At 39.5% G+C, this 25,239-nt stretch overlaps 1 protein-coding gene across 1 annotated transcript; it reads right to left on the reverse strand.

Annotated features, from left to right (window-relative positions):
• Nucleotides 1-1,724: 1,724 nt before the first annotated feature.
• Nucleotides 1,725-19,106, reverse strand: LOC111235708 (lipolysis-stimulated lipoprotein receptor-like). Its single transcript, XM_022764219.1, has 10 exons — nucleotides 18,913-19,106; nucleotides 17,161-17,490; nucleotides 14,559-14,678; nucleotides 12,864-13,010; nucleotides 10,614-10,817; nucleotides 10,404-10,463; nucleotides 8,456-8,572; nucleotides 7,338-7,635; nucleotides 3,464-3,932; nucleotides 1,725-2,443 (listed from the first exon to the last, which is right to left on the reverse strand). The coding sequence occupies exons 1-10, from the start codon at nucleotides 18,950-18,952 to the stop codon at nucleotides 2,408-2,410; spliced, it is 1,821 nt and encodes a 606-aa protein (XP_022619940.1). The 5' UTR covers nucleotides 18,953-19,106; the 3' UTR covers nucleotides 1,725-2,407.
• Nucleotides 19,107-25,239: the final 6,133 nt, after the last annotated feature.

Below are 25,239 nucleotides of genomic sequence, written 5' to 3' on the forward strand. Positions count from 1 at the left end.
AACAGGGATTGAGATTTGAGTCCAAACACATTTTTACTAATTTTCCAAAGGTGAGGTCAGAGTGATGTCAGCAGCAGCGAGTCTGCTGGCACACTGGGAAATGCAAGATCAGATATTATTTCCAGAGCTTAACCATTACTAGTGACTAAAACAAGTATCTCAGCTTCAGCATCAATTTTGATCATTCCTCTATAAGTCCGTCTTTTCTCAGTCTCCCAGCTTCATGGAGGTGTGATACTAAATTGGCGGAGTGCCTCTTTAAGATGAAATTTGGACCCAGGTGTTGCTCCTCAGATTTCTGTGTTCTTACTCTGATGGATCTTTAAGCAGCACTATAAACTGTGATAAGGCTCATGGTATAGCAGTCTTGTTTAACCTTTATTTATCCAGGAACAAACGTCTTTCAAACTCACAGTTACACACATTCACACCTGGGAGCTGCTCAGTACGATTACAGTCTGATCCTTTGCCTGTTGCCAGTTACTTGCTCCGCTGCATTTTAAGGCTTTTATTTTCTTCTGAAACAGCTCATCATGTTTTTGCATCACATCCCCTCACAATAACCTATTCCTAAGCGCAGCCACTACAAACAGGGCCACCAAATTAAGGTGACGTCTTTCTTGTTTTGATTTCTCGGAATGATTAGTTATGACATCAGTTGAGTCTTGGTGCAATCACAGAAAGTCAGCTGTTGAAAGAAAACTTCCTTCGGAGAGAAATATGCAGAAATCTGACAAGTAAAAAGCAGAAGCAGCTCAACTCTTCTGGTCTTATATGGCACGTGAAGGTGCTCTCTAACTTTTCCATTAATATAAAAAGGGGTCGGCAGAACATCCCTCAGAGTAAAACTGTCAGGCTTGACGCAACCTCTCAAAACGTGAGAGTTGACGTCTTATTGAATGAAGTTTCCAGAGTTTGCTTTCTTATTGAGAAACATGGCAATGCAAATATAAACAAAGCAGTTTGTTGCAGCTGTTAAAACCGTCTTTGTGTGGTTAAGAGGATAAGATTAGCACAAACCTTGGTCACTGAACCACCCTTTAAGATGGCTGCCATGAAGTGGAGACACAAACTGATAGAAAGCAGAGCACCTGAAACAGACAACAGCAGGAATTATAGTGTGATTTTATGCAATTAAATTCTTACTGTGAGAGATTTTTAATGTATTCTTACCTGTTTTGTTGGGACCAGGTCATACAGGTCAGTAGTTTTCCCACCTGAGTCCCTTTAAAGGATGAACACCGCTGCCGCTTCTGTTATACACCCATAGTAGCATACCAGTTTATATTAAAACTTACTGTAACTTACTATTATATACTGTGTAGGCCTAATCTGAGTGGACAAACTAATGACTGGCAGTAAAGGTAGTGGAAACACAAACATTTGTAAGATATGATGTAATACAACACCTCTGTAATAACTCTCACCTCAGCAGAGCTTCAAGTTCAGCTTATGTTGAGACTGTCACAAAGGCGTCAACTAAACTCTATGGCAGTTATTTAATACAATTATGATATAATGCTTAAAACAGAGTCAACTCCCAATAATAAACAGTCAGAACTCCCTCTGCGTCTAAATTTAGAATTTTTTGTATTAAGTATTACATTGCTGATTAATACCTCACAAGATCCAGAGAGACGCAACAGCATCATCACTTCTGCAGCTCACGGTGCCATTAAATTACAGACCAACAAGATGGTGTCATCTAGTGGTAAAACTCGGCCTGGCAATGGAGACCTTTATTGTAAAATTAGGTTTCATGACATAATTTGCATATTACGAGCCTACTACTGCTTGGCTGTACAAGATACTATAGGTTAAAACTGAAATTCTGTATAAAAAAAAAAAAAAAACAAAGAACAAAAATAAAATGTAAATACTCAAAAACACATTTTTTCTGAGACTAAACAAAGCCTGGAGCACACGCCAACACAACTGAAAGCAACAGCTTCTCTTACAAAAACAATTTTCACAAGCAAAAGTAAAACAAAACAAACACAAAAGCCCACAAACCCTACAACTCTGCACGAGTACCTGTATCAGCTGAACGTTTAAAGCACTGCTGGAGCATGTTTACATGTTTACATGAACAGTTTTACACAGAATTATGCAACAATTTGACTTTCAAATCTACCTGTTAAATCCTGTACACTCTAAGGCACTTGTGGCAGCCACAATCTTTTATATATGAAAAGGCACATAAAATTTCATCTATGAACCTTCTCCCTGTAGGAAAAGTACACATACACATTTAGCATCAATTTGTAATAAGTTTACTGTAAATTATGCAATATACAAAATCAGCAGTGTGACTTATATTTAGTCTTAGAAATCATCTGGTCCTTTTTTTCTTTTTTTTTTTTAGGTGAATAAAGCTGCATCATTGGACAGGTTGTTGACGTCATGGTTACACAACCAGGCTCTCCCGACTCACAGCTCCATTCTGTAAGATAAGAAAAGTGATGTCCAGGTGAAAATGGACCGAGTGATACCAACCAAAAATCATAATTTAATCACATTTTAGGTGCTTCAATCAGACATTAGGGACAAGGCTGGCAATGTTCTGTCATTTTCTTATTGTCAAATCCATGAAACAAAACCAACAATGATTTAGGGCTGGATAATTAAAACATGTTGGTTAATTTGGTTAACAATTGCATATGTACATGAACTGTCCCCTTCAAAAAAAAAAAAAAAACACTACACTGTGTTTGCCTCAGCCAAATCCAACTAACGTTAGACAGCGTTCACTCAGAGCGAAGCACGAGCTCAAACACCGAGCCTCAACCCGTGCAGCTTCTACCTAAAAAGAACGCCACGTCCATCGTTTGGGCACATTTTGGCCTCAATGAAGACGCCGCCAAACAAAAAGAAATCAAATCCAAACACTTGGAGCACAAACACATTGCTGAATATGAAGAGTGCATGGCTAAAGAAAAACAAAGAGAGGCCGATAAGTGCCATAGTAATCATTCATTAATTGTAACTGAGGTAGTCTCAGCCTCATTCATTCCTACTGAAGACCTAGGTCACAATATAACATTTAGTTTTTTTAAAAGTGATTAAAATGACCTGAAGCAGCTGCAGTTTTTAACAATGTTAATCAAACTGGAGTAAAAAGTGCATTTGTTAGGGTCTATTTAAAACCTTTATTCCTCTGCAATAAATTAACAGGAATTATAATGTTCCGTTTTTATTAAGAGGATGTTGAATCATATACTGAGTGTTCCTAATATTTTGTCAACCTTAATTCATATAAATAAGATGGACAAAATATTGGAAATATGAAATTAGATGATGATGATTAGAAGATTGAATACAACATTGAACGATTAATAAGACGCGCTGCGTTAACAGTGTAAATGAGTGACTCTGATTTCTCTCTGTTACATAAAGACATTACAGTTGATGTCACTGTGAAACTTGAGCTCAGGAATGAACAATTAGTTTTGCTGTGACTCACCTTGCGGAGGTTGCTTTTCTTTGAAGATGACACACTTTCATCTTCACTGTACGGTGGTGGCGGAGGAGGTAAGTAGTCACCACGCCGACCCGGGTATCCAGAGGGTGGGCTGAGAGGAAGAGGGGGGGCCCCACGAGGTGCCCTCCCCCGATCCGAGCGGTCACTCTCGCTGTCCAGGCGCTCCCGGCTGCGTGCCCGCTGCTGCTCGCCCATCTTCTTCCTCTCCATAGCCTCTCGCAAGAAGCTGTCGTCATAATCATCTCGCCCGCCCCTGGCTGCACCGCCACGCCGGCGATCCCTCTCCAGGTCCATCAGATCATCACGGCTGCGGCTGCGTCTCCCTGCGAGGCCACTGTAGGCTCCTCCCTCTCCTCTTCGACGACCGTCAGGGGAGTAGTCTCGACGCCTGCGGTCATCATAGTCTCGGCTGTAACCACTGCGGGCGCTGATGCTCCACTCATCATCAGACCTAAAGAGACAAAACAAATTTAGGGGAAAAAGAAACATACACGGGCTGTTTCTCTCTCATTAGACTTGCAGCTGAATTGAGTTTTAGACAAGTTAAAGTGAATCTTGAACCTCACTGCTGAGCCTTTTGACTCATTCTGGGATATTTACAGCAACGTTTATCAATGCGCACTGTGCCGAGGAATAAACTAATGAAATAAATAAAAATAAATAAACTACAAATTGTGATTTGTGGCCATTTCCAACTTCCAGACAGCAAAGATTATACACAGATTATTTCACTACTGCAAGTAGTTAGTGAGCATACTTTGGAGATGGTGCATGTCAAGTGTGGCCAACTGCTCAGAGCAAGTTTGAAGAGCAGCATCATATCATGAGCTCAAGATTAGACCGGCATCGCACGGTTGGCTTTTGTATGAAAATCAAATATAAAGGAGAGACTGACAGTCTTAGGACAGTGATTTACAAATACAGCATGATGCAAATAAAATATTTATTCCAGGTTAAAGATGACAAAAGAAACTGAAGGACGTGAATATAAGAGGTATATATAATCAGCAAAGAGCCACCAGACATCCATGTTTGGAAAGCATTTCATATTTCAACACAGTAATGTGATATGGAAATTTAATGAACGCATAACCTCTTTGTGCCTCTTTTACAAGCTACATTTTGCACGAAGCCCCCATCAACCTTTTTATGACAATTTGCAAAACTACATCAGTGGCTTTTAAAATCATGTTCTTTGTTTGTTCACTTTCCTGCATGCTCATGTGTTATTTTGCTTATTGATTCAGGACATAGAAAAGAAGATTAACAGAATCATAAATTCTATTTATCTGTATAGTAAATAGAATTCATTTCTAACAAGTTTTAAGCCCTTACAATCAACTGATGCTTGTTAAAGTGAAACGAGGCTGTAAATGATCAAATGCATGGTGCTGAGTATGGTGATAGTGTTTCTGAGGAAATTCATTTAAAAAACAGATACCAATTTTAATATAATATTGATAATATTGCTAGGAGAGATGAAACTTTTGTGATGCAGCTCAGCTGAACCTGTGCTTACAGTTTAAACCACCAAAATTACCAGCATGTACTCGCATATTAGTTTGGGAAACCCCACCTAGTGCACCACAATAACTGGAAGGCCACTGATCTTGTTTCTGAGAATTATTCTGACTCGAGATCCATCTATAAACTTTTCATTTCATCTACTAAAAGTTTCACTTTTGAATCTACCTCACATTACCTGCAGCAATGGAGGAATGGCTACAAACTATTTATAAAATTAAAAGGCATTATACAGAATATGTAAAAATGATGAGGACAAAGATGTATGTATAATCTGGATATATAATCTGGTAGATTTTTCCACTCTGTTGCTCGTATAATCTGTTCACAGTTACAAGAAAAAAGGACATGCTCCCACATCATGAACATGTTCACAAACATAACAAAGAGAAGCTGAGGTTGACACCCCAGAGTTTCTTAATTACCAGAATTTGCATCAGGTGATACAGAGAAGTCGTGTTCTGAGAAATCCTGAAAGTACATGCTTAACCGAACCTAACCACAAGCATGCAAACCACAGCAAAATAAAATAGGTGGAAATGAAAGGTATTTTAAGGTATTTTTTTGTAATGCAGTGATCATTACAATGATGCACTTGTACTGAACTGTTGTCTCTCTTTTGGGCAACATTACAAATACACGCATGCATGCACACTGAACTGTGTTGTGCATTTACCAATGCACCATTTTTCCACTTAACATCAAATGTACAACACAATAAAACAGCTTCAGAAAGTACTCAGACCTCTTCACATTTTGGACACACACACACACACACACCGAACACACGTAAAAGTAATATCACTGTAGTGCAGGGTGCTGTTTCAAATTACACATAATAAACTTTACTTTAAGGTGCATTTATGGCCCTGTTCACACCTGGCTTTAAAATGCTTTTCCACATGTCTCAAGCCACCCAAGCTCACCACTTGTGATCAGATGTCACTTTCCTGCTTCGAATGCCAGGTGAGCTCTCAGAGCTCTGTACTCCTGACTTTACCTGAAGAAGGTGAACATACCTGTATTTTCTCACAGCACACAGAGCTCTCAGTTACTGCTCATTGATAAACTTCTCCAGTTCACCTGTAGCTGTAACTGGTTTGGTTTTATTTGGCATTATTTTATCCACGTATTATACAGGACGGGTGGTGACACTAACGCAGGCCATGCTCCTCTGCTGAGAAGAAGACGGCTCCTGTTTTCCCTTCTTTCTGTGACATGATCTTCTTTTTGACAATGGATTGTTCTTGGCTGCTTGTGTAGTCTGTGCGCGCCGCAATGCAGCTCGTTCAAGCCTGGTTTGAGTTAACGTTTACTTGGCTCATAAACTGTGTTAATTAAACGGTTTGAGCATGAAGTGAAAGTTGACGTTAATTCAGACCAGATTTTTCAATTAAGCGCAATTTTCCTGAGCGACGTTGATGGAAATCAGTCGTCAGTTCACACCTGGCTTTAAAATGCGTCTCCACATGCGCCTCGATCGACCACTTGTGATCGATCTCTTAGATCAGCTTCGCTCCCTCTCGCTCCACCACTCACATCCTACGCACAGAGCTATTCTTGAAGGAGCCACGTCCCTTGTGTAACATTGTCTTTATTAAATTGAAATAGTGATAAATAGCCGTCATGCATGAATGACACAATTGCATAGCTTAATTTTACGCATGATCCATGTTGATGACGATACAAAAATTAGAAAATGCATGGCAAGATAACACTGTTAGTATTTTTTGAGACTCCAGGAGGAGGCTCAACAGGATTTCCCCTGTAGTTCGCGCCCCGCTGCTCACAGCTCTACATTGAAATAAGGTTTTAGCGATTTGAAACAGTAAAATATTTCTGAGTGTGGCAGGACTCTGGCAGAGGAACTCAGTTGAGTAGTTGGTCCGTCAATGTGGCCCAGGACACATTTGCATTCACACTGCTAAAAGACTGTGACTACATGGGGCCCTGACCAACTCTGAATGTGGTCTGAGCGATACGATCTCAGATGCGTCCTCAATGAGTCTTGGGTGCGTTGTACATGGAGCTGTTCACCTGTGATCAAATCACCTGAGCTGGATGTAAATACCTGGTTTGAACAGGGCCAATGTTACTGATGTTATGAAAACCTCTATGATAATCAGCTGTTACATGGGAGGTTGAGACAATAGGCCAACTGATACTGGATTTTTGAGGTTGATCAATATTTGAGAGTTTATAATAATTTTTTGCAATTTATGACATTTTTGCTAAGGATATGTTAAATTTGTTTTTGAAATGTAGATATGTAGTAAAAGGTACATCTTGCAATTGAAAAACAAACCCATCTGTGTTCTGAAATAAGACTCACCCTCTCCTTCCTCTGGGCTCATCTGGGCGGCGGTGTGGTGAGTAGTTGTCTCGGTCGTAGCGGCGTCCGATGTCATCGAGGTTGTCCATGGAGCGGGCGCGTACATGATCCCCCATTTGGCCTCCCCCGCGGCGTGGGTGGTCATCACGACGGCGTCCGTGCTGCGAAACACTGCTGATGGTGCTCATGGCTTCATCCTGGTCGTAGACCGTGGCCAAAGGTGGAGGCTGGGAACGACCCCCACGGCCTCGAGGCTCCAAGCTATCATGCAGGGAGCTGACTTCACTCATATTTTCCACTGAGGGAGGCAAACGGAGAAGAGATGGTAAATTGGACAGAATAAATAAAACAGTGTCTGCTTTAAGGATATGCAAATTAGGTAGCTACCGCAGTCTGCAGCTCTGATGTTTGAGGTTTACATTTTTTTCCATAAAATACGTTACATTTCACTTCTCAATTTTGTGTATATTTTCGTTGAATGTTGCTGTGTGTATTTGCATCATTACAACACAAAACTAATGGGCAATAAGTTACGGTTACAAGTTTGTGACGTTCAACTAGTTTGTTTCTGTCTTGTTATGTACTCCTTCACGTAAGAAGATAGTAATTTGTAGATACAGATAAGCGTTGAAAACATTGACCTGAACCGAAAGCAACAGACGAGAAGACATCCATTTCATTAAAAGTGAAACAGAGTTCGCTGCCTTTAGTGTACATGAAACATTTACTGTATTGCTGCTGACGGTTTTCCCCACTGAAATCAGCTACAGTGGAAAACATTTCAATGTATTTAATTAACCAGATTGTTTTAGATGTGATTTTGCATATGCAAAATTGTAGCATATTTTGTTACTGGAAAAAATGTTTCTCATTAATGTTCAACCATTATCTTCTCAAATGACCAAAAATAACACAACAGTCTGTCATGTTTGGTAACAGTTCAGTTTGTTTATGTCATTTTTCTTTGTTGATGCTCCAAAATGAAATGATCAGAAGCCATCTGTAACTCTTGCCCGGCTCTTCGTGGCATGATTACCATGATTTTTCCCCTACAGTAGTCTGTAACACAGCTGGCATATAGCTGCGACCAGAACAGCATGAAGTGATCAGTCACTCACAGCGGTTGTAGTTGGTAGGTCTTGATGGGTCCAAATTGGCCAGCTCCCTCTCCATATAGTAAATGGCACGTGTGGCGTTCCCATCAGGGTCCACCTGGATACGATACCCACTGCGAGCTGTAGGGGGGGGAAGATTTCAGATTCTGCAGCCTCATGCAAATACACTGAATCATTGCGCATCGTGCAAGAACATTTTCATATCCTTTTATCTTAAACCTGTCTTGCACATACGAGTGTTTCAAGTAAGATTCACCAAAGTCTCTTAACTGCACAAACTTGTATCATGCAGCAGAGCACAACAACCTACATAAAGACCCTGCAGCTGTCGAACTGAGGGGACTTTTTCAAACAACTACTGATCTGTTGTATTTCTCTAACTAAAATAAAAGTGTCATATTTAAACTCCAAACTCAGTCAGGTTGAATCCGATCTTGACCAGTCCTACATTTCGTTCATACCTCAGAGAAAAATGTAGATATGAAAAAAAATTGATAAATGAAACTCTTGAATCACTCGCAACTTAAAAACAAATGTGTTCACATGAGTGGTTTTTGCATGAGGCCCAGTGTGCTTTGATCATCACTCTGAAGTCACAGCTCCCTCGAACTTAATGAGCAAATTCAAACCATCTACAAGTCCAATACAACACCCACAGGAAGGAAATTAGGGAAATACTGTACAGAGCAAACTGGCTAGTGACGTCATAATCATCTAATCACATTCATATACATCAGAATCCTTATCACAAGAGAAGTGAAAAACATTTATATGAATAAATAATAATGTATAATGTCATAATGTCGAGAAAAAAAAGTCATAATGTCGAGAAAAAAGTCGAACTGACTCAGAAGAGGAACATTTTTTTTTATTTTGCATTTCGAGAAGTTGTAGTTAAAATGTCGAGAATAAAGTCAAACCCCTCGGGTCGTTGTTTATTCTGTGGGCCGCCATCCACACTACATAGCGACTAAATCCATCAATACAACCACTGACGGCAAGTCCACACTGCTTCAGCTTATCGTACTAACCGATGCGCCACAGCGCGTCGGTAATGACTTCGTCTCAGACGCCGCGGCCGCCGGAGCTCCACACCTTCAGGCTCAAACAACTTCATCAGTTGTCTTATTGTATGTTGTGATACAACATACACCCCCCCCCCCCCCCCCCGATATTGCACGCAGGTGTAACCAACGATATCCTTGCATTTGTCCATCACCCGCTATTTCAGTTTGCACTGATGCGGCCGCCTCTTCCAAGCAGTTTTATGCACAATCTCTTCAGTCCCAACGCCGACAACTACACTGTGTTTATGAGCCAAAAGAGAAAGAATTTACCTTTGTTGCTAAAGCCGATTCTGAAGTACAATTTCATCAGTTCATCTATACAAGGCATTTTGTAGAGGCAGTCATACGCTCTGTTCATGTCGTCTCAAAAAGGTCGACTTTAATCTCAAGTTTATTCTCGACATTTAGACTTTATTCTCGAAAGGCAAAATAAATAAAAAAAAACTTCCTCTTCTGATTCAGATCGACTTTTTTCTCGACATATCGACTTTTTTTCTTGAAGTGCATGATGAAAAAAAAAAAAAAAACATGTTTTTTTTCTCATCCATGGCCCTGATACTCCTTCATAGGGTGTGATGGGGGGGGGGGGTTGTTCAGTGAAAATAGCTTGGTAATATTTAAACATAATCACATCATATTTTGAGCAGAGCAAGCAATCACCATCAATATCAAGTCACTGTCAAGTCAGTCCAAATGTTGTAATTTTCTTTAAAAAAAAAAAAAAAAATCTGATCGTCCAACTCATTTCAAGAAAGTGGAAACGTGCGAGATTATTTCTCGGTATCATTTTCTTTACACTGTCGGTGCAGCTGGCAAGCCAAGAATACCCCACCCACATAATTACCAAAGAGTGTTTGTGTGTTTTTTCCGCTCCATTTACTTACTGTGGTCGCCGCCGCCGCCGTCCTGGTCGTGCAGCAAAGGCACCTGGGAGCCATGTCCAACTGCATAGACACATCAAAGCAACTTTAAACAAGGACTTTATATGACACTTGTGTTTTCAGTTGACAGAATTTAACTGATCACGCGCACTCAAATTCAACGCCAAATTAGTCAAGTAACACAAGTCTTGTTTTAATGCCAGTAATTCTCACCTGAACTGGAGCCGTCATATTCATGACTGTAACCGTTGTGGGGAGGTGGGGGTCCAGCTCCGTTGGGTAGAGGCAGCAGAGGCATAACAGGCTGGTTCATTAAGGGGCCACTGTAAGCTGGCTGAGCATACATACTGGGAGCATAGAGGGTGGGAGCATATTGACTGGGCAGACCTTTCTTCACTGCTTTTCCTGCCTCATACACTATGACATAACAGAAGACAGTTAGTTGTGGAGGGAAATGCAAAAGCATGACTGTGCAGAAGACATACATAGACATACTTAGATCCTGGTTTGCAGGAACATAAATTAAAATAAAAAAAACACACAGCAACTGCTGAAAGCCAATAAAATTCAGGGGAAACCCAACAAATAGAACCTGTAATACCACAGCTTGTCTTTTTTTTTTTTTTAAGTTTATTTTTGGGCTTTTTATGCCTTTATTGATAGCACAGTATAGAGAGAGACAGGAAATGGGGAGGCAGAGAGAGGGGGAATGACATGCAGTAAAGGGCCGTCCGATGCAGGATTCGAACCGGGGCCGACTGCAGCGAGGACTGTAGCCTCTACTCAACCCACTGCTTGTCATTTTAACATGTTTTTCTTGGGATTTAGCAAAACATATAGTTAATAAGTGAGCTTTAGAGGTGCCTTTTTCACCTTTGAGCTATTTCCCCGTTTCCTTGACTTTAGGAAACGGGGTCTTCTTGTGCTAAGCTAAGCCAGCTGGCTCTTGGCTCCAGCTTTGTATTTATCATACAAACTATAGCTTCTCATCTAACTCCCAACAAGAAAGCAAATAAGTACATATCAAAAAGTCGTTAACTGTCGCTTTAAAAGTTCAATACCGTTTCATAGAATCTAATCTTTCTGATCAGCAATGAAAATGGAAACTCAAATTGTGCTTTATCAGCACTGGTTAGCTGAACCACACTGTTTAAACAATCCTGAAGTAAACTGTGAAAATCAGGCACATAAAGAAGCACAACAGTACAAGAGCAGGAGTCGGTGACATGAAAAAATTGAGTAAGATTAAACAACTCTCCATTTTTTAATCTGGCTGCACCACTTCAATTTTTTAATACCCAAGTTTGAGTACTGATATCACAATAATAGAGGACCCATTTTCGTGTAGTTACAGGATTTGCAATGTGACATTTAATTGTGTCGAATGACATAATCACATTACACCGAGACAGTCATTTGTTTCACTCAGTTATGTTACGCATCACAGACACAAAAACATTTCTCAACCACAGATGAAATCACCCATCATGTCAGTGCTCGACTATCCCGTACTCTGACGCTGCTCACTCTACCTTAAAACAGCTCGAGTTACACCAGTAGTACATCTCATTTCATTACAGGAGATGAATACTGTTTCATTATTGTGTAAAGCTGCCTCAGTGTATGACGTCTTATATCACATATTAAAAATACTGTTCATCAGAGCAGATCCCAGGACTGGCTAATCTTTGTCACACCACAAATAAATCCTGAGCTTGGGAAGAGTGCGCTGCAGTGCTCTGCAACATATGAAATGGAATGAATCACAAAAGGAATTAAAAATATCTGCTCTCATCGGATGATTTTAAACTTTTAACCCCTTTTTTTGAGCGGTCTGTAAGTATATTTTAATCCATCCTTTGTTGTGGTTTTTCAACAAGTTTAACCCAGATACTATATGAGGAATGTAAACATGTACATGTACTAACCTTTAATCATTTAACAAAACGTGCCAAAAATCATACGTGTTCAATGCAGACATGTGAATCTGACCAGACATTCAATGACAGCTTCTGGTACTTGGCAGTGTTTGCTACCGGCAGATTCAGACACTTTATTCAGTCTAAACTAGAATTACTGCCTCACGGTTGTATTCCTCTGCAAGCCAGACATTTGTTTATGGACAACATCTCCCCTTCAGAGTTACAGCGCTGAATAATGGCCAGAGGCGTTTCAGCAGAACAGTGAAGTTGACCTTTGACCATTCGGAAATAAAATGTCATCACTGCATCATTATCCTATTAGGCATTTGTGTTTAATTGTGTCATGATTATGAGTTAACAACGTGTCAGTTCATCCCTGAGTCATAGTGAAAGCTTGTACCAAATTTAAAAATTCCCCCAAGGTGTTCCTGTACATCGCGCTCAGATAACCCAAAAAATATAATACCTGAAGTGTGAAGTGAAGAGTGACACCCAGCCCTAGGTGACATGCGGTAAAGTAAAGATTACAAGTGGTACTTACGTGCTCGTGGACAGCAGCAGCGGTCTGGACAGCAGGGGCAGCTGACGTAGCAGCAGCAGGTATGTGGACAGCACTGGCACCAGCAGATCCCAATCAGCATCAGCAGCAACAGGAAGCCCAACACCACCAAAACAACCAGGAGCCAGTCTGTGTGAACCGGCATTAGATAGATTTATATTAAAGATTTTTTTTTTTTTTTAACTTTTTACAGGTAAGACAAAAATAAAAAAGGAGAATAAAAGCCATTTTCTGCCTTTTCAGTTCTTTCATATTCATACAATAAAGGGACACACACAGAGCTTGTGTTAGTTTTCAGAGCGGATCTACAGACAGAGCTGTCTATATATAAATATTTGCTTCTGTGTGACTCACTGTAGTAGAACAACAGAAATTCCGCTTTGGTCGGATTTTCTTTTTGAACAGAAAATCTCTAGGCAGTGTGTAGGCAGTGATATGTAAATGCATCCCTCTAGAGCACTCAACCAGAAAGTAGCAGAAGTTTGTAAGTTGACCGAGTCAGTTTAGACTCTCGGAGCACCGCGGTCTGATCACACCCCTTGACGCTTATTGCTTAAAAATCCAAAACAATCCAGCTTGACTCATCGGATGATCATTGAGGCATGTTCAGATCACAGAGCATGTTAGCACGAGTGGTAATTTGGGTCTTTTAAACGTTTTGTCAAACCGGTAAAGCCGGTTCGTTCTCGTAAACCAAGGTATGTTTTCAGTCTGCAAGTTAGCTCAGGCAGCACGTCACTCAGGACAGAAACAAAAAACAGCAAAGAGAGGGGAGATATTGTTTGTTTAAATGAATCAAGTATAATGGAAAATGGAATAGCAAGGCACAGAGGGGAAAGAAAAACATTATTTCGCTAGGCACACTGATAAGAAAATGTGTGCTGAATGTCCTTTTGTTGCAACCGGGTAGCCACAGACCATCTGCAATCACCACTGAAAGTCACACATGGGAGCTGAGCCACATTCAAGAGAGAAGCAGAGATAGACAACAAAGTGTGTGAGCGGTAGAGAAAGTTAGATGCAGGTGAAACATATCATAAGCAGAACAGTTGGTTTCACATCATCAACAGGATGTTTTTAGCTTTAATTCAGGGGTGTGTTCATAGTTGTTTGTCTGAAATCGTGCACATGAAGGCAGATCTTGGCCTGAAAGCTACTGAAGGTCTAAACTGTCAAGCTGAGTGACCTCAAGCATTCCAGTTTGGATGTTAAGAAATGTTTGTCAATCCCATCTCTATAACAACTGCACCTCGCCCTCCCTCGTACCCGCCTAGTGTAGTGGAGTAAAACATGACTGAGCTATATATCAAGGGGCTTGTACTACCTTCCATGACCAGTAAGTCAATGCCAGGCAGGAGGTCAGTAGTATTTGACTTTCTCTCTGTGAAAGAAAGATAAAGCCACAATTACTTTAATGTGCCCCGTGGTTTCGGTGTCGCTGCTTACAAATCATGACCCTACAGACTTATTCTGAACGCAGCTTCTGTCTTTACTGTAAATCTACCCAAAGACTAGTTCATCCACCGCTTATAAAACGTGGCAGGCCAAAATTTGTGAACTGAAGATGTCTGTCCTTGATTATTTCAAAACCTCATAGCTGCACGTGGGAATTTGGATCAGAAAAGCCAAGAAAAGGAGAAGCAGAGAGGAGTCATTACGCCTGTGACGTTCACTCACCGAGGACAATAAGCTCTGTGTAGTCTTGGCCATTCCCTGTAAGGTCTTGTGACGAGACCACAGAACAGATATAGACACCACTGTCGCCCCATGCGGTCTGTGCGATGTTCAGATCTGCATCTGTGGAAAAAAAAAAAAGATTTTTTATTATTATTTTATTATTAAAATCTTATAATAGCAGAATATGTGTGTGTGTTCTTCTGCAGCCTCATCTTTCCATCTATAAAATTATGATTTCTGTGTTTTCTTTCTCATTTCATCTTTATTTTGATAAATTGCACAGTGGTGAACGCTGCATAAATTCTGGTGATGTGGCAGTTTTCCTCCAGGGTTTTTTTCAGCAGTGGGGGCATGCTCTCGGGGGGGGGGGGGTTGCTGTTTACCTCTCCGGAGGAGGGGGGGGGGGGGCATACACAAATGACCAAATGAGCAGCTGACAGCAGATTTACTTTCAAAACCTATTTATTGCTGGCCAGTTGAATATGCTTTTATCGCTCCATTGAACTTTTACAATATATCTCAGCCATATACAATGTCAAGAAAAAATAAAAACCTTTGGTTTGTGAAAATAAATGTTACTTCAACTCTAACCAGTTGAAAATGTAAAAAGTAAAAAATAAATAAAACAATAACATTTAAAAAGATCAGCTAGATGGGGCTGTAGAGTCAGTGGCAAAGTTTGCACCCAGGCTCAGAGCACTTGATTTTCAGCGTTATATAGTTTACACTCACATCACATCTGATTACAAGTGTGAACATTAAAATATTATTTTTTACCTAACCATCATCATTTACGAGTCAGTAAAAGGCTTATGATAGGCTACCTGACTAGCGTCTTCTTCATCTGTTGTCTTTCTCTTCTTAGAGAAGTATCTGAACAAGCTCATCTGAAAATGCAGTCAGCAGTTAATACATAATGACGTGTAGATATTAGCTTAATGCTATCAATTAGTTTACCCAAGTTAGCGTCACTGAGTTGGCTAATAAGTCTACCTTTTCTCCGGTAGTTCGCTGCCTTATTCCTCACGACTTCACTTCTCTGACTCTGACCTGGTGCCTGACGTGACGTCACTTTCAAGGCCGCGCTCTCGCGAGTAATTAACTCCAATAGGATCCCCCAACCAGCCCACTCCCTCCCTCCCCTCTCCTCCCCTCCCCCCACTGTTGCGGGGGGAGGGGAGATGTGGCGGTGGAGAATTTTAAAAATGCAATTCTCCACACATGTATAAAAGAGAGTTTGAAAAAACTTCAAGGGAGCATTGCACAGCAGTGTGTGTGTGTGTGTGTGTGTGTGTGTGTGTGTGTGTGTGTGTGTGTGTGTGTGTGTGTGTGTGTGTTGGGGAAGCACCACTTCTCTGGAAACAGCCTGTGTTGGGGGGTGGTGGGTGAAAGGAAGAATGAAATAATGGGCCAGATGTCAATAAGATGACTCAGACTCTCATGTGAGAGACGACCTGGTGTAATTCACTGGAGACACTGAAGATGCAGCAAGGTTTTCCTCTCTGTGCATGAATGATCTAAAAAATAGAGCGAGCTCATGCCTTTGTCATTAAAACCAACCTAGTCGCTTCACTAAGAACTGTTAAGTCTCAGCTAATGCATTAACCTTACTCACACCTGTACTTGCTGAACCCTCAACCATGTATCGTTGTGTTGACGTCTTTTGTATGACATTTTAATACAATATCAATATACACTCAGTTGTCAGTTCATTAGGAAAACCAAGCTCAAACTAATGCAATCTAATACAACAAATCCTACCGTCATGAATGTCCAGTTTTTATGATGTTCACTTTTTGTTGAGACTGAGTTAAAGAGGTGGTAATTCAACTGTATAATCTATTCAGAGGCCACAGTTTGTGGTGTACTGCACTGCAATGTTGACAGGCGTTACAATGGTAACTGCAGTGTTGTTTCACATGCATAGTGACAGTAAAACATTAAAAGATTCCTCGTGTCCTCCAGGGTAATTTGTCCCTCATTAGTGAGTAAGACGGTGAGAAAGACTCAAAGGTCAATAACAGAATAGCAGACTGGCCAGCAGCTGTGTTGAGGTGAGAGGAATTTGTGCAGGGACATACACAGACTCGTCATAAATCCACTGTCATAAACTACATAAAGTTGGCCTGATGTGATGTCACCCACAGGTTTCTGAAGGCTCCTCCGCCTTCACCATCTTGGCCGCGCCTGACTCATGGCTGATCCAAAACAGAACAAAGGAGGAGGGGTGCATATGGGGCCAATTTGTGCCACGCATTTGACAACATATTGAAAGTACAACATCCTATCATCTGTCCTCCCACATTCATTGTGATTCAGTCTCAGGAGCAGCTCTACACAGAAATTCAAGAGAATTGTTTAAACCTCTGACATAGTAGGAAAGTATTGAATGCTGAACTGTTGATTTCTGTTCTGACTGACTAACAGTTGTGGCTCTTTTGTAAAATCTGTATTCACCTTGACTAATTTCATAGCATTATATATTTACATTAAAATTACATTTTATAATATTTTTTTAAACAAATTCTAACTGTCAAGTCAACATCCGGTTTTTACTATACATCTGAATGGGATTGCAGAGCACAGGTTTTGATCAACTCACTGTTCATGATGCTGATCTTGCGGCCCTGGTACTCCGTGCCGAGGGAAACACCACTGCCTTGCTTGGAGGCCACGATGCGCACCGTCCTCTGGCTGTCGGCACACTCGATGTTGGGGTCATAGTTGGGGTTGTTCTGAGACAGGATGTTATCTGCGCTGCTGGGATTTAGCGCAGCCTGGACGGGGTCCCGGCAATATGATTTGTACGTCCATGTGACAACAGGAGACTGAGTCGCGGTTGTCTGGTAGTTACAGGTCAGGGTGACAGGCTGGAAGAGGATGACAATGTACCTCTTGGTAGGGCACTGCACTGAAATGGCCACAGTGGACTCTAGAAAGAATTAAAAAATACAGTTTTACATGGATGGGACTGGTGGAGGATGATCATTATCATCATTAACATGTTACACGTATTTGTAATATTGGGTAAAAATTTGTCTTCAGTACCCCAAGGGTGTGGTACATGACAAAACAAATTTTTCTTTACCACTACTAGTATCACCGAGAGCGGGTGCGATGAGTCACCTCATGCACACTCTGTTTTCAGCCTGACCTTTCCAGCTAAGTCACTTACAATGCATAACATTTCTGAGAAAAGACATCAAACTGATACCAGACATTAGACAGCAAACCTGTCGTGTTGGTGCTTTCACAGGATTTGTTGACAGTGACATAAATATTTATCCAAACATGTGTTTACAATGCTGCTTGTTAGCTGCATTGTCTGTTCTGATTTAAGCTATTCTTAAATGTACAGGCCCATATAAGGAACTATATGACACAGCACAACAAAATGTGTACCAAGTGTAGTTTTAGATGCATTAACTTTTCCAAGCAGACTTAACAAAGAAATGAGTCTTTACATCTTTTAAATAAATTTAAAAAAAATCTCACAGTAATATGGTGCCACACAGGATTTATTAATAAAAAAAAAATAAGAGAACTGTGAAAAACTGCATTACATTAATGCATGTAACTTTTTTGTGCCACAATAAAAGTATGTCAATGACCTAAATACACAGTGAGTAGGTTTACGAGAGAGCCCAGCCAGAGACTACTCAGTATTGTGGGTGTAACAAGCTGTCTCATGCTCCAAGTGTAATGTTGAATCTCGTGCACCCTCAATTCACTGAACTATGTTAACTATTCTCACTGGTGTGGGTTTAACTTTAGGACCCTGCAGGCGCTGGCCAACAACAACATACAAAAAAAAAGAGAAGACATTTGTGAGAGCGGGTAGCTCTAGTATCAGTGTGTTACTTATGGAAATATGACACCACATTGGATAAAATGTAAAATAAAGACGCTGTAAAAGCATTTAATACATGTTTTACATTTTACAGGTGACGTTTACAACAACCTTGTGATCGAGGGGTTTTGTTTACAGGTTTTTTTTTGTTTTTTTTTTACAGTGGTAAATTTTCATACACAAAATACCAATTTCAACAAAAAACTATTCGCGGTATGTGAAAACCACAACCAGCAAGAATACGCTTGTTTTTTCTGTTTGTTTTGTTTTGTTTTCTAAGAGCTTGTTATATTCTTGTTTGTCTGGTAATTTAATACTATTTCACAGTAAATAATTACGTACACGGATTTAAATATCCCCAAAACTATGACTACAAGAGGAAAAACTAACAAAAACGTGTCAAAAATGTAAAGACTCAGGACACAAGAGAAGCAGTATTTATCAAAGTACTTCTCACGGAAGAGGGCCCACCCTGTTTGGCTAAAACAGAAAATGCGAACTCACCTGTTGCCATTAAAGCGGCGAATATCAGCCTCCAAAACATTTTGAATCCTCTTTTCAAGGTGTCTCAGTCGATGTAACTAATATTAATTTATCAAACACACAAAGAAAAACTTCAGGTAAAGCATTATATTGAGCGCCACTGGACTTCCTCAGCCAGGTAGCGTCAACTCCATTTTGTGTCTTCGAGTGCTGGAGGCGAGCAGGAGCCAGGTGAGAGCTCGCAGACGTGTTGCGAAATACAGGGGTGGGTAAATTGTTTGGGGTGTGTTGTTTTTGTCCATGGTGGATTCGTGTGACTACACGGCGGTGAGAACAGGACACGATAACAGAATAAAAACAGTCTCCTTGCCAATTTACTTTAGTTTTTTAATGTAGAAATTAGACTTTGAAGCAACAGAGTTTCACCCACCCACGAGTTGGTACGATCCGGACCACACTGATAACAGTATCAGGCCACTGTTTGTTAATGGTCAACCTGTGTGTGTGTGTGTGTGTGTGTGTGTGGTTGTTGCGTGTGCGTGTGCGTGTGAGCGCGCGCGTGTGTGTACGGCCCAGTTATTGCAGGGTTGAGGTTTTTTTTTTACTTCCCAACAGTACATTGGGAAGTGATAGCTAGTAATAGTAGCAACAGCTAGCTACCACACCCAAAATCAACAGTGACTCTAGCAGCTTCAACATAAAAATGATGCTTACACATTCATTTTAAACATTGAATTAATGAAATAATATGTGAATTCTGCATGTTTAGTACTTGTTAGTACTTTTACTGATGATGATATTTCTAAGCTAAGCTATACTTTTGCTTAAATAAAACAATTTGAATGCAGGACTTTGATTTGCAACAGAATATTTGGACTCTGGTGCTGCAACTTTTACTTAAGTTAAAGATCTAAATACTTCGTCCTCCAGTGAATATTCAACAACAGCTCTATGGCATGGCCTAGTGTCAGTGCTGTGAATAATGACAGAACCATATGTTGCTAACAGCTAAGACAATAGGTGCACATGTACACATCTGTAAATATTTTGCTAATCAATTAATAGTTGAGTCCAGATTCATCTAATTATTAATTATTCATTTAAAAAAAACAACTATGCAGCTATTTTACCTATATGAAAGCTAAAGCAATTTCAATACACACACTTGACTGCAAAAAAAAAATTACAACAAAAAAATTAATTGAAAAATAAAAATAGCTTGGTGAAAGAATGGCCTCTGCTGTCTTCTCTTTCATTATGCATGTTGACCTTTTTTCACCTGTTGCAAAAAAAAAGGGGGGGAAAGTGTGTCAAGTGTGAATCTATTAAATTAAAGATATTCACAGTCCATTAGTGAGACCTATGGTGGCCTTGAGAATCAGATTCAGATTTATTGTCACTTCCATATCTTACGCTTAAATACATGGGAGCGAGATATCATTCTCCTCCGGTCAAGCGGATATGATGGACAAGTAAAAAAAAAAACACACATATTAAAAACAAGACACATACTAAAAAAAAAAAAAAAATGCATATTAAAATCAGGGACACATTTACGTATGTGTCTAAGGCATTTAAGTGTCTAGCGCAGAGCTCAACGCAGTGCAAGTTAAGAAAAAACATGCCAATAGGCAAATAGACAAAACACAAACTAATTCAGAAAACATCTGTATGTCGGATGAATTATGTATTTATAAAACATCCATGCAAGCGCATCCCAACCAGATTCATCGCTTTATTTTTAAAGTCGTTTTTTGCCTTTATTCCCATAGGGACAGTGAGAGAGAGAGAGAGAGAGAGAGAGAGAGAGACAAGGAAGTCAGGGAGAAAGAGAGAGAGAGAGGGGACCAGGGGCTCAGACTCGAACCTGCGCCTGTTCCATTGTGTTGTGAGTATTTGCAGCACATGTTGTCAAATTGGTGAAGATGTTTTCTGAATTTCTGAATTTTTTTTACTGTTTTGCCTATTTCCATGTTTTAAGTTTGCAGCTTGTGGAGCTCTCAGGGTCGCTGTAGAGATAACTAGTCCACTCCCGTATCTATGGAATTCATATTTGAAACTAATATTTTAGAGAAGGTGAGGTTTTGGTTAGACTGAGACTTTGTGTAAATCCTGTTTAGGTAAGTAGATGAGTGATTTGTGCTAAAATTGTTGACTTAATTCTGGAAACAGAAATGATAATGATGAATGGGCTCAGTAAAAAAAAAAAAGACAGCACTTACCTTCTTAGAAGCACTAAAAGGAAAAAATAAAAAACAAATTAATTCATATCCAAAACACGCAATCATTTTTATTTTTTGAATAGCACTTAACTATATTCACCTCAGTGACTAATACAGAAATCTGATTTCATTTGATACTGTTTTTCAGTTGAACATGTTGTGTGATCACCGATCATATTGAGTCATACTTACGTTGCAAATACCAAGTGCTGCAGCCACAATCAAAACGAGACCTACAGAATGAAAACACATTGCTATCATATTGATTCACAGCAACAAAAATAATAAGCGTTCTGGCAACTACATTTAAAGCCATCATAATAAATATCAGTGACAAAATGACAATCAGTGCTTGTGTTTAGTACGTACCACAGCTGGAACTCAGTCCAGTATTTGCATGATTATTTGGCTGCTGCTGCTCTTCACCTAAAGAAGAAGAAATACATTTTTTTTTTAAAAACAGGAATCAGGAACTCCACAACATTTTATGTTTTAATGGATTCATATGTTTTATTTGTAATAAAAACATTAAAATTTAATGATGATTTCAGGATGGCACAATCTATTTAAGGGAGATTAAAGGTTGCTGTTACATCCTGTATACAGTATTAGCTGTACATGTACAATATATGAAGCGCAAACCTCACCTGTGCTGTAACACCTGCAGTGTTACACACAAAAACATGAACCAATCCAATTCATCCCTTTTGATTTATGTATATAATGGGAATAATACTGGGATTATATGATACTAAGATACGGCTGCAATTCATATTTAAAATATATTTCCAACCTTCATGTTTTTGTTGAAATTGGTCATTTTTGAGGACGTAGTCTGTGGTGCTGTAGAACTATGGTGCATTGTACAGAGCGGTGTTTCTGTTATTTAACATACCCTCATTGAATTAAATTGGATGGACAAAATAATAAAAAAAACACCAGTTTAAATTAAAAACTGAACATCATAACCTTCGTGAAGGAAGGCTTTATTGCGGAATTGTTGTATTAGACTGCATTGGATTTAGCTCGGTGTCCCTAATAAACTGCCAACTGAGTGTATAATCTGGTGGGAGGTGAGCCGCCTTAAACACTGTGAACATTGCTAACATCATAGAAAATACAACATTTATGAAATAAAAATAAATAAATTTAAAAAGTCACAGAGCTAAAATATATATAAAATATACTTTTGGACTGCTGACTGTTCATTTGCGATCTTCAGCTGTTTACCACTCCGCTACACAGCTGCTTCAGGGAAAACCCCTATAACCATTTCAGAGACTATAACATTGAGTAAGGAGTTTAGAGCAATTAAATATTCAGAGCAGAGGAACATTTCGCTCATCCGTTTACTGAGAGGCGCGTAGGAGACGGAGGAACCGATCGAAAGTAGCAAACATAATGTTGCCGATGAAGGTCAAGCACCAAAACGTTGCAAATTAACAGTGTGTGGGATTTTTGTTTGGTACAATTAAACACTGCCCATTTTAATTGTGTTGAGTCAAATGTAGCTTCTATATCAGATAAAAAAAAAAAAAAAACTCGCTATTTTAATCCAGATTTAGTTCAGTGACAACCTTGGTGTCTATTAATTTTGTGCCCGGCAAATAACCAAAAACAGCAGAGGTACATGTTGAATACATTCAGGGCATACTTACGGACAGGGGAGATGTTTTGAATAGTCGATCCACCGCTGGCTTCCACCTCTAATTTCCCTACGTCCTCTTGGCAAATGATGATGATTTGGTCTTGGTCACGGCAAACTGAGCAGTTCTTCAGAGCAGGTAAAGAATTATCAGAACAGACTGGAAAATCTGCTTTTGGGTCTCGAGAGTACAGAAGAGTGTCATCGTGTCCGTATATGTTTATCAGCTCTGGGCATTTGTCCGTGTCCGTGCAGATGAAGCGCTGGTCTGTGGTAAGTAAAAGAGCAAAAACACATTGATGAGTAACAGATGATCGCAGCTGAAGAGCTCCCCGGGGTAAAATGTGTGTAAATTTCAGAGCAAGAGTGTCAAACATCTCTTACTATGATAAAAAATCACAAAACAGTTTTATAAAATGTAACTTACACTTTTGGTCTCCTGCAGGTTGAGCTCCTATAATACAAGGAAATATCAATATCAAGTAGTTAAAAAAACATATGCATTAATGGTCAAAATAATGATCAGAGTACACTATAGAAAATTATTTTAGCTTCTATTCAGGACAATTTAACTTAAAGAAAGTATAAATATAGAGATGCACTGTATAATAGTTGAGTAATATGGAACTATATTCACTTCCCACCACTTACCAGGAAAGGCCTCAGACACAGGAATGCATGTAAGTGCCAGGAAAAAGCAAACTGGAAAAAAATGACAAAGAAAACTGATAAAAATCACGTTTCCTCATGAGTTAGTAGTTTTATTACACTCTAAGATGGAAATTGCAACCCAATACAATTGCTCTGCCATAATTGTCCATTTTTATGATGGTTGATGTTGCTTATTTATTTATTCATACGGTATGATTTAATATTGACGTCATAGTTTTTATGCTGTACTGGACTGCATTATATTGAAATGTGTTCTCCTCATGTTCGTAGATGCGAAGGACAAAACAACTGAATTACATCTCAATATAATGCAGCCCAGTACCACCTCCTTTAACTATGAGTCCTGTAATAAATATATAATTGAAATTCCAACAATGTCAGCAAAAAAACTGAACATTATGAACTTCATAAAGGTCAAATTAATGGCATGACTTGAAATAGATTGTATAAGTATACAAGAGAAAGTGTCCACTTTGTGTATACGATTTAAAAAATATTGCATACATGTATATTATTCCATGTTATTTATAATCAAAAATAGTAAAAATGTGATACGTTCAATAAAGCATAAGCAGCAATTTAAAATCAATGAAATATGAAATTCTAATTACATTTCCAGTTATTCCCTGTAGCTCTTTTCCTGGGGTGGTTGCCATTCCTAACACCCACGGGAACAGATGACGGGCATTTCGGTTTCGCTGGGTTTCCTCCGGCATCCATGGTGCAGTTCTCTAATTCCGGCTCTCCTTCCGTAATCGTTGCTGTTCTGGATAAAGTGTTGATAGCGTCCTCTTGCAGGCCGTTCTCTGACAGGGCTATCGGCCTGCTTTGTGGTGGAAAGTTGTCTTCTTGAGCTAGAGCTGCTACAGACTGTGACTCAGGCTTTTTGGGGGCCTTTCCATTTGTACAGGGAGGAGATTCAAGGTCTGGCAGTTGTGGCACTATCTCTCCTCCCATAGGCCGCTCACAAACCCCTAGTTCCTCTTTAGGAATGGGTATCACAAAGCTGCCTTTATCTGCTACAGGCAAAGCATTTTCATTGTAATTATCACTAAACCTGTGCTCCATGTTGGAGGAGAAGCCAGCATCACTGTTATAAAGAGAGGAATACATGTGAAATACATTAAAATATATATACACATATATTTTATATTTTTAGCTGCATCAATGGAAACAAACATTAATCAAAATGACTCCAGCCATCGCTGGCTGAGCATCGCATTAGATGACATTCAGATTAATCTCATCGATATGATTGTAAAAGTTAATAAAAGGGGGAAAAGAGACAGAAACATACCCACTTTCCTGCGTGTGGGGACCCTGGCTACCTTCAAGTGTAAAACGAAATACAATTAACTTAATAATAATGGTTTTCATTTGCAAAACGTCATTTTTTTTTAGTTTTTAGACTAGATTAAAGTTTACAGGATTTGTTGTGTAAACTTAATAATGTATACATAACCTGTTCATCAGATAAAAATACTCTTTAATGCTGACCATTAAAATCCCCCTGGCGATTAACAACAGCGAGATAATACTGCTACTAATACTACTTATAATGAGTTAATGCATAACAGCAACACTGCATGTCAAGGAATGTAAGCAACATAACTGCAGGAAGAGTGACGCAGGTTTTTTGTTTTAATTGTTAGCTTGTTACTGGTATGATCTCAGCTGCAAAAACATTAATAAAACTATTTCTTTTTGTCACTGAAATGAATAAAAACCTGTGATTTGAAAAAAAAAAAAAAAAACGAGTTTTGGGCTTCATAAAGCACAGACTGATTTCCAGTTAAAGCCGGTTTCCAG

Source organism: Seriola dumerili, unplaced genomic scaffold (genome assembly GCF_002260705.1).
Source record: "Seriola dumerili isolate Sdu_G_001 unplaced genomic scaffold, Sdu_1.0 BDQW01000533.1, whole genome shotgun sequence".
NCBI classification, from domain to species: domain Eukaryota; kingdom Metazoa; phylum Chordata; class Actinopteri; order Carangiformes; family Carangidae; genus Seriola; species Seriola dumerili.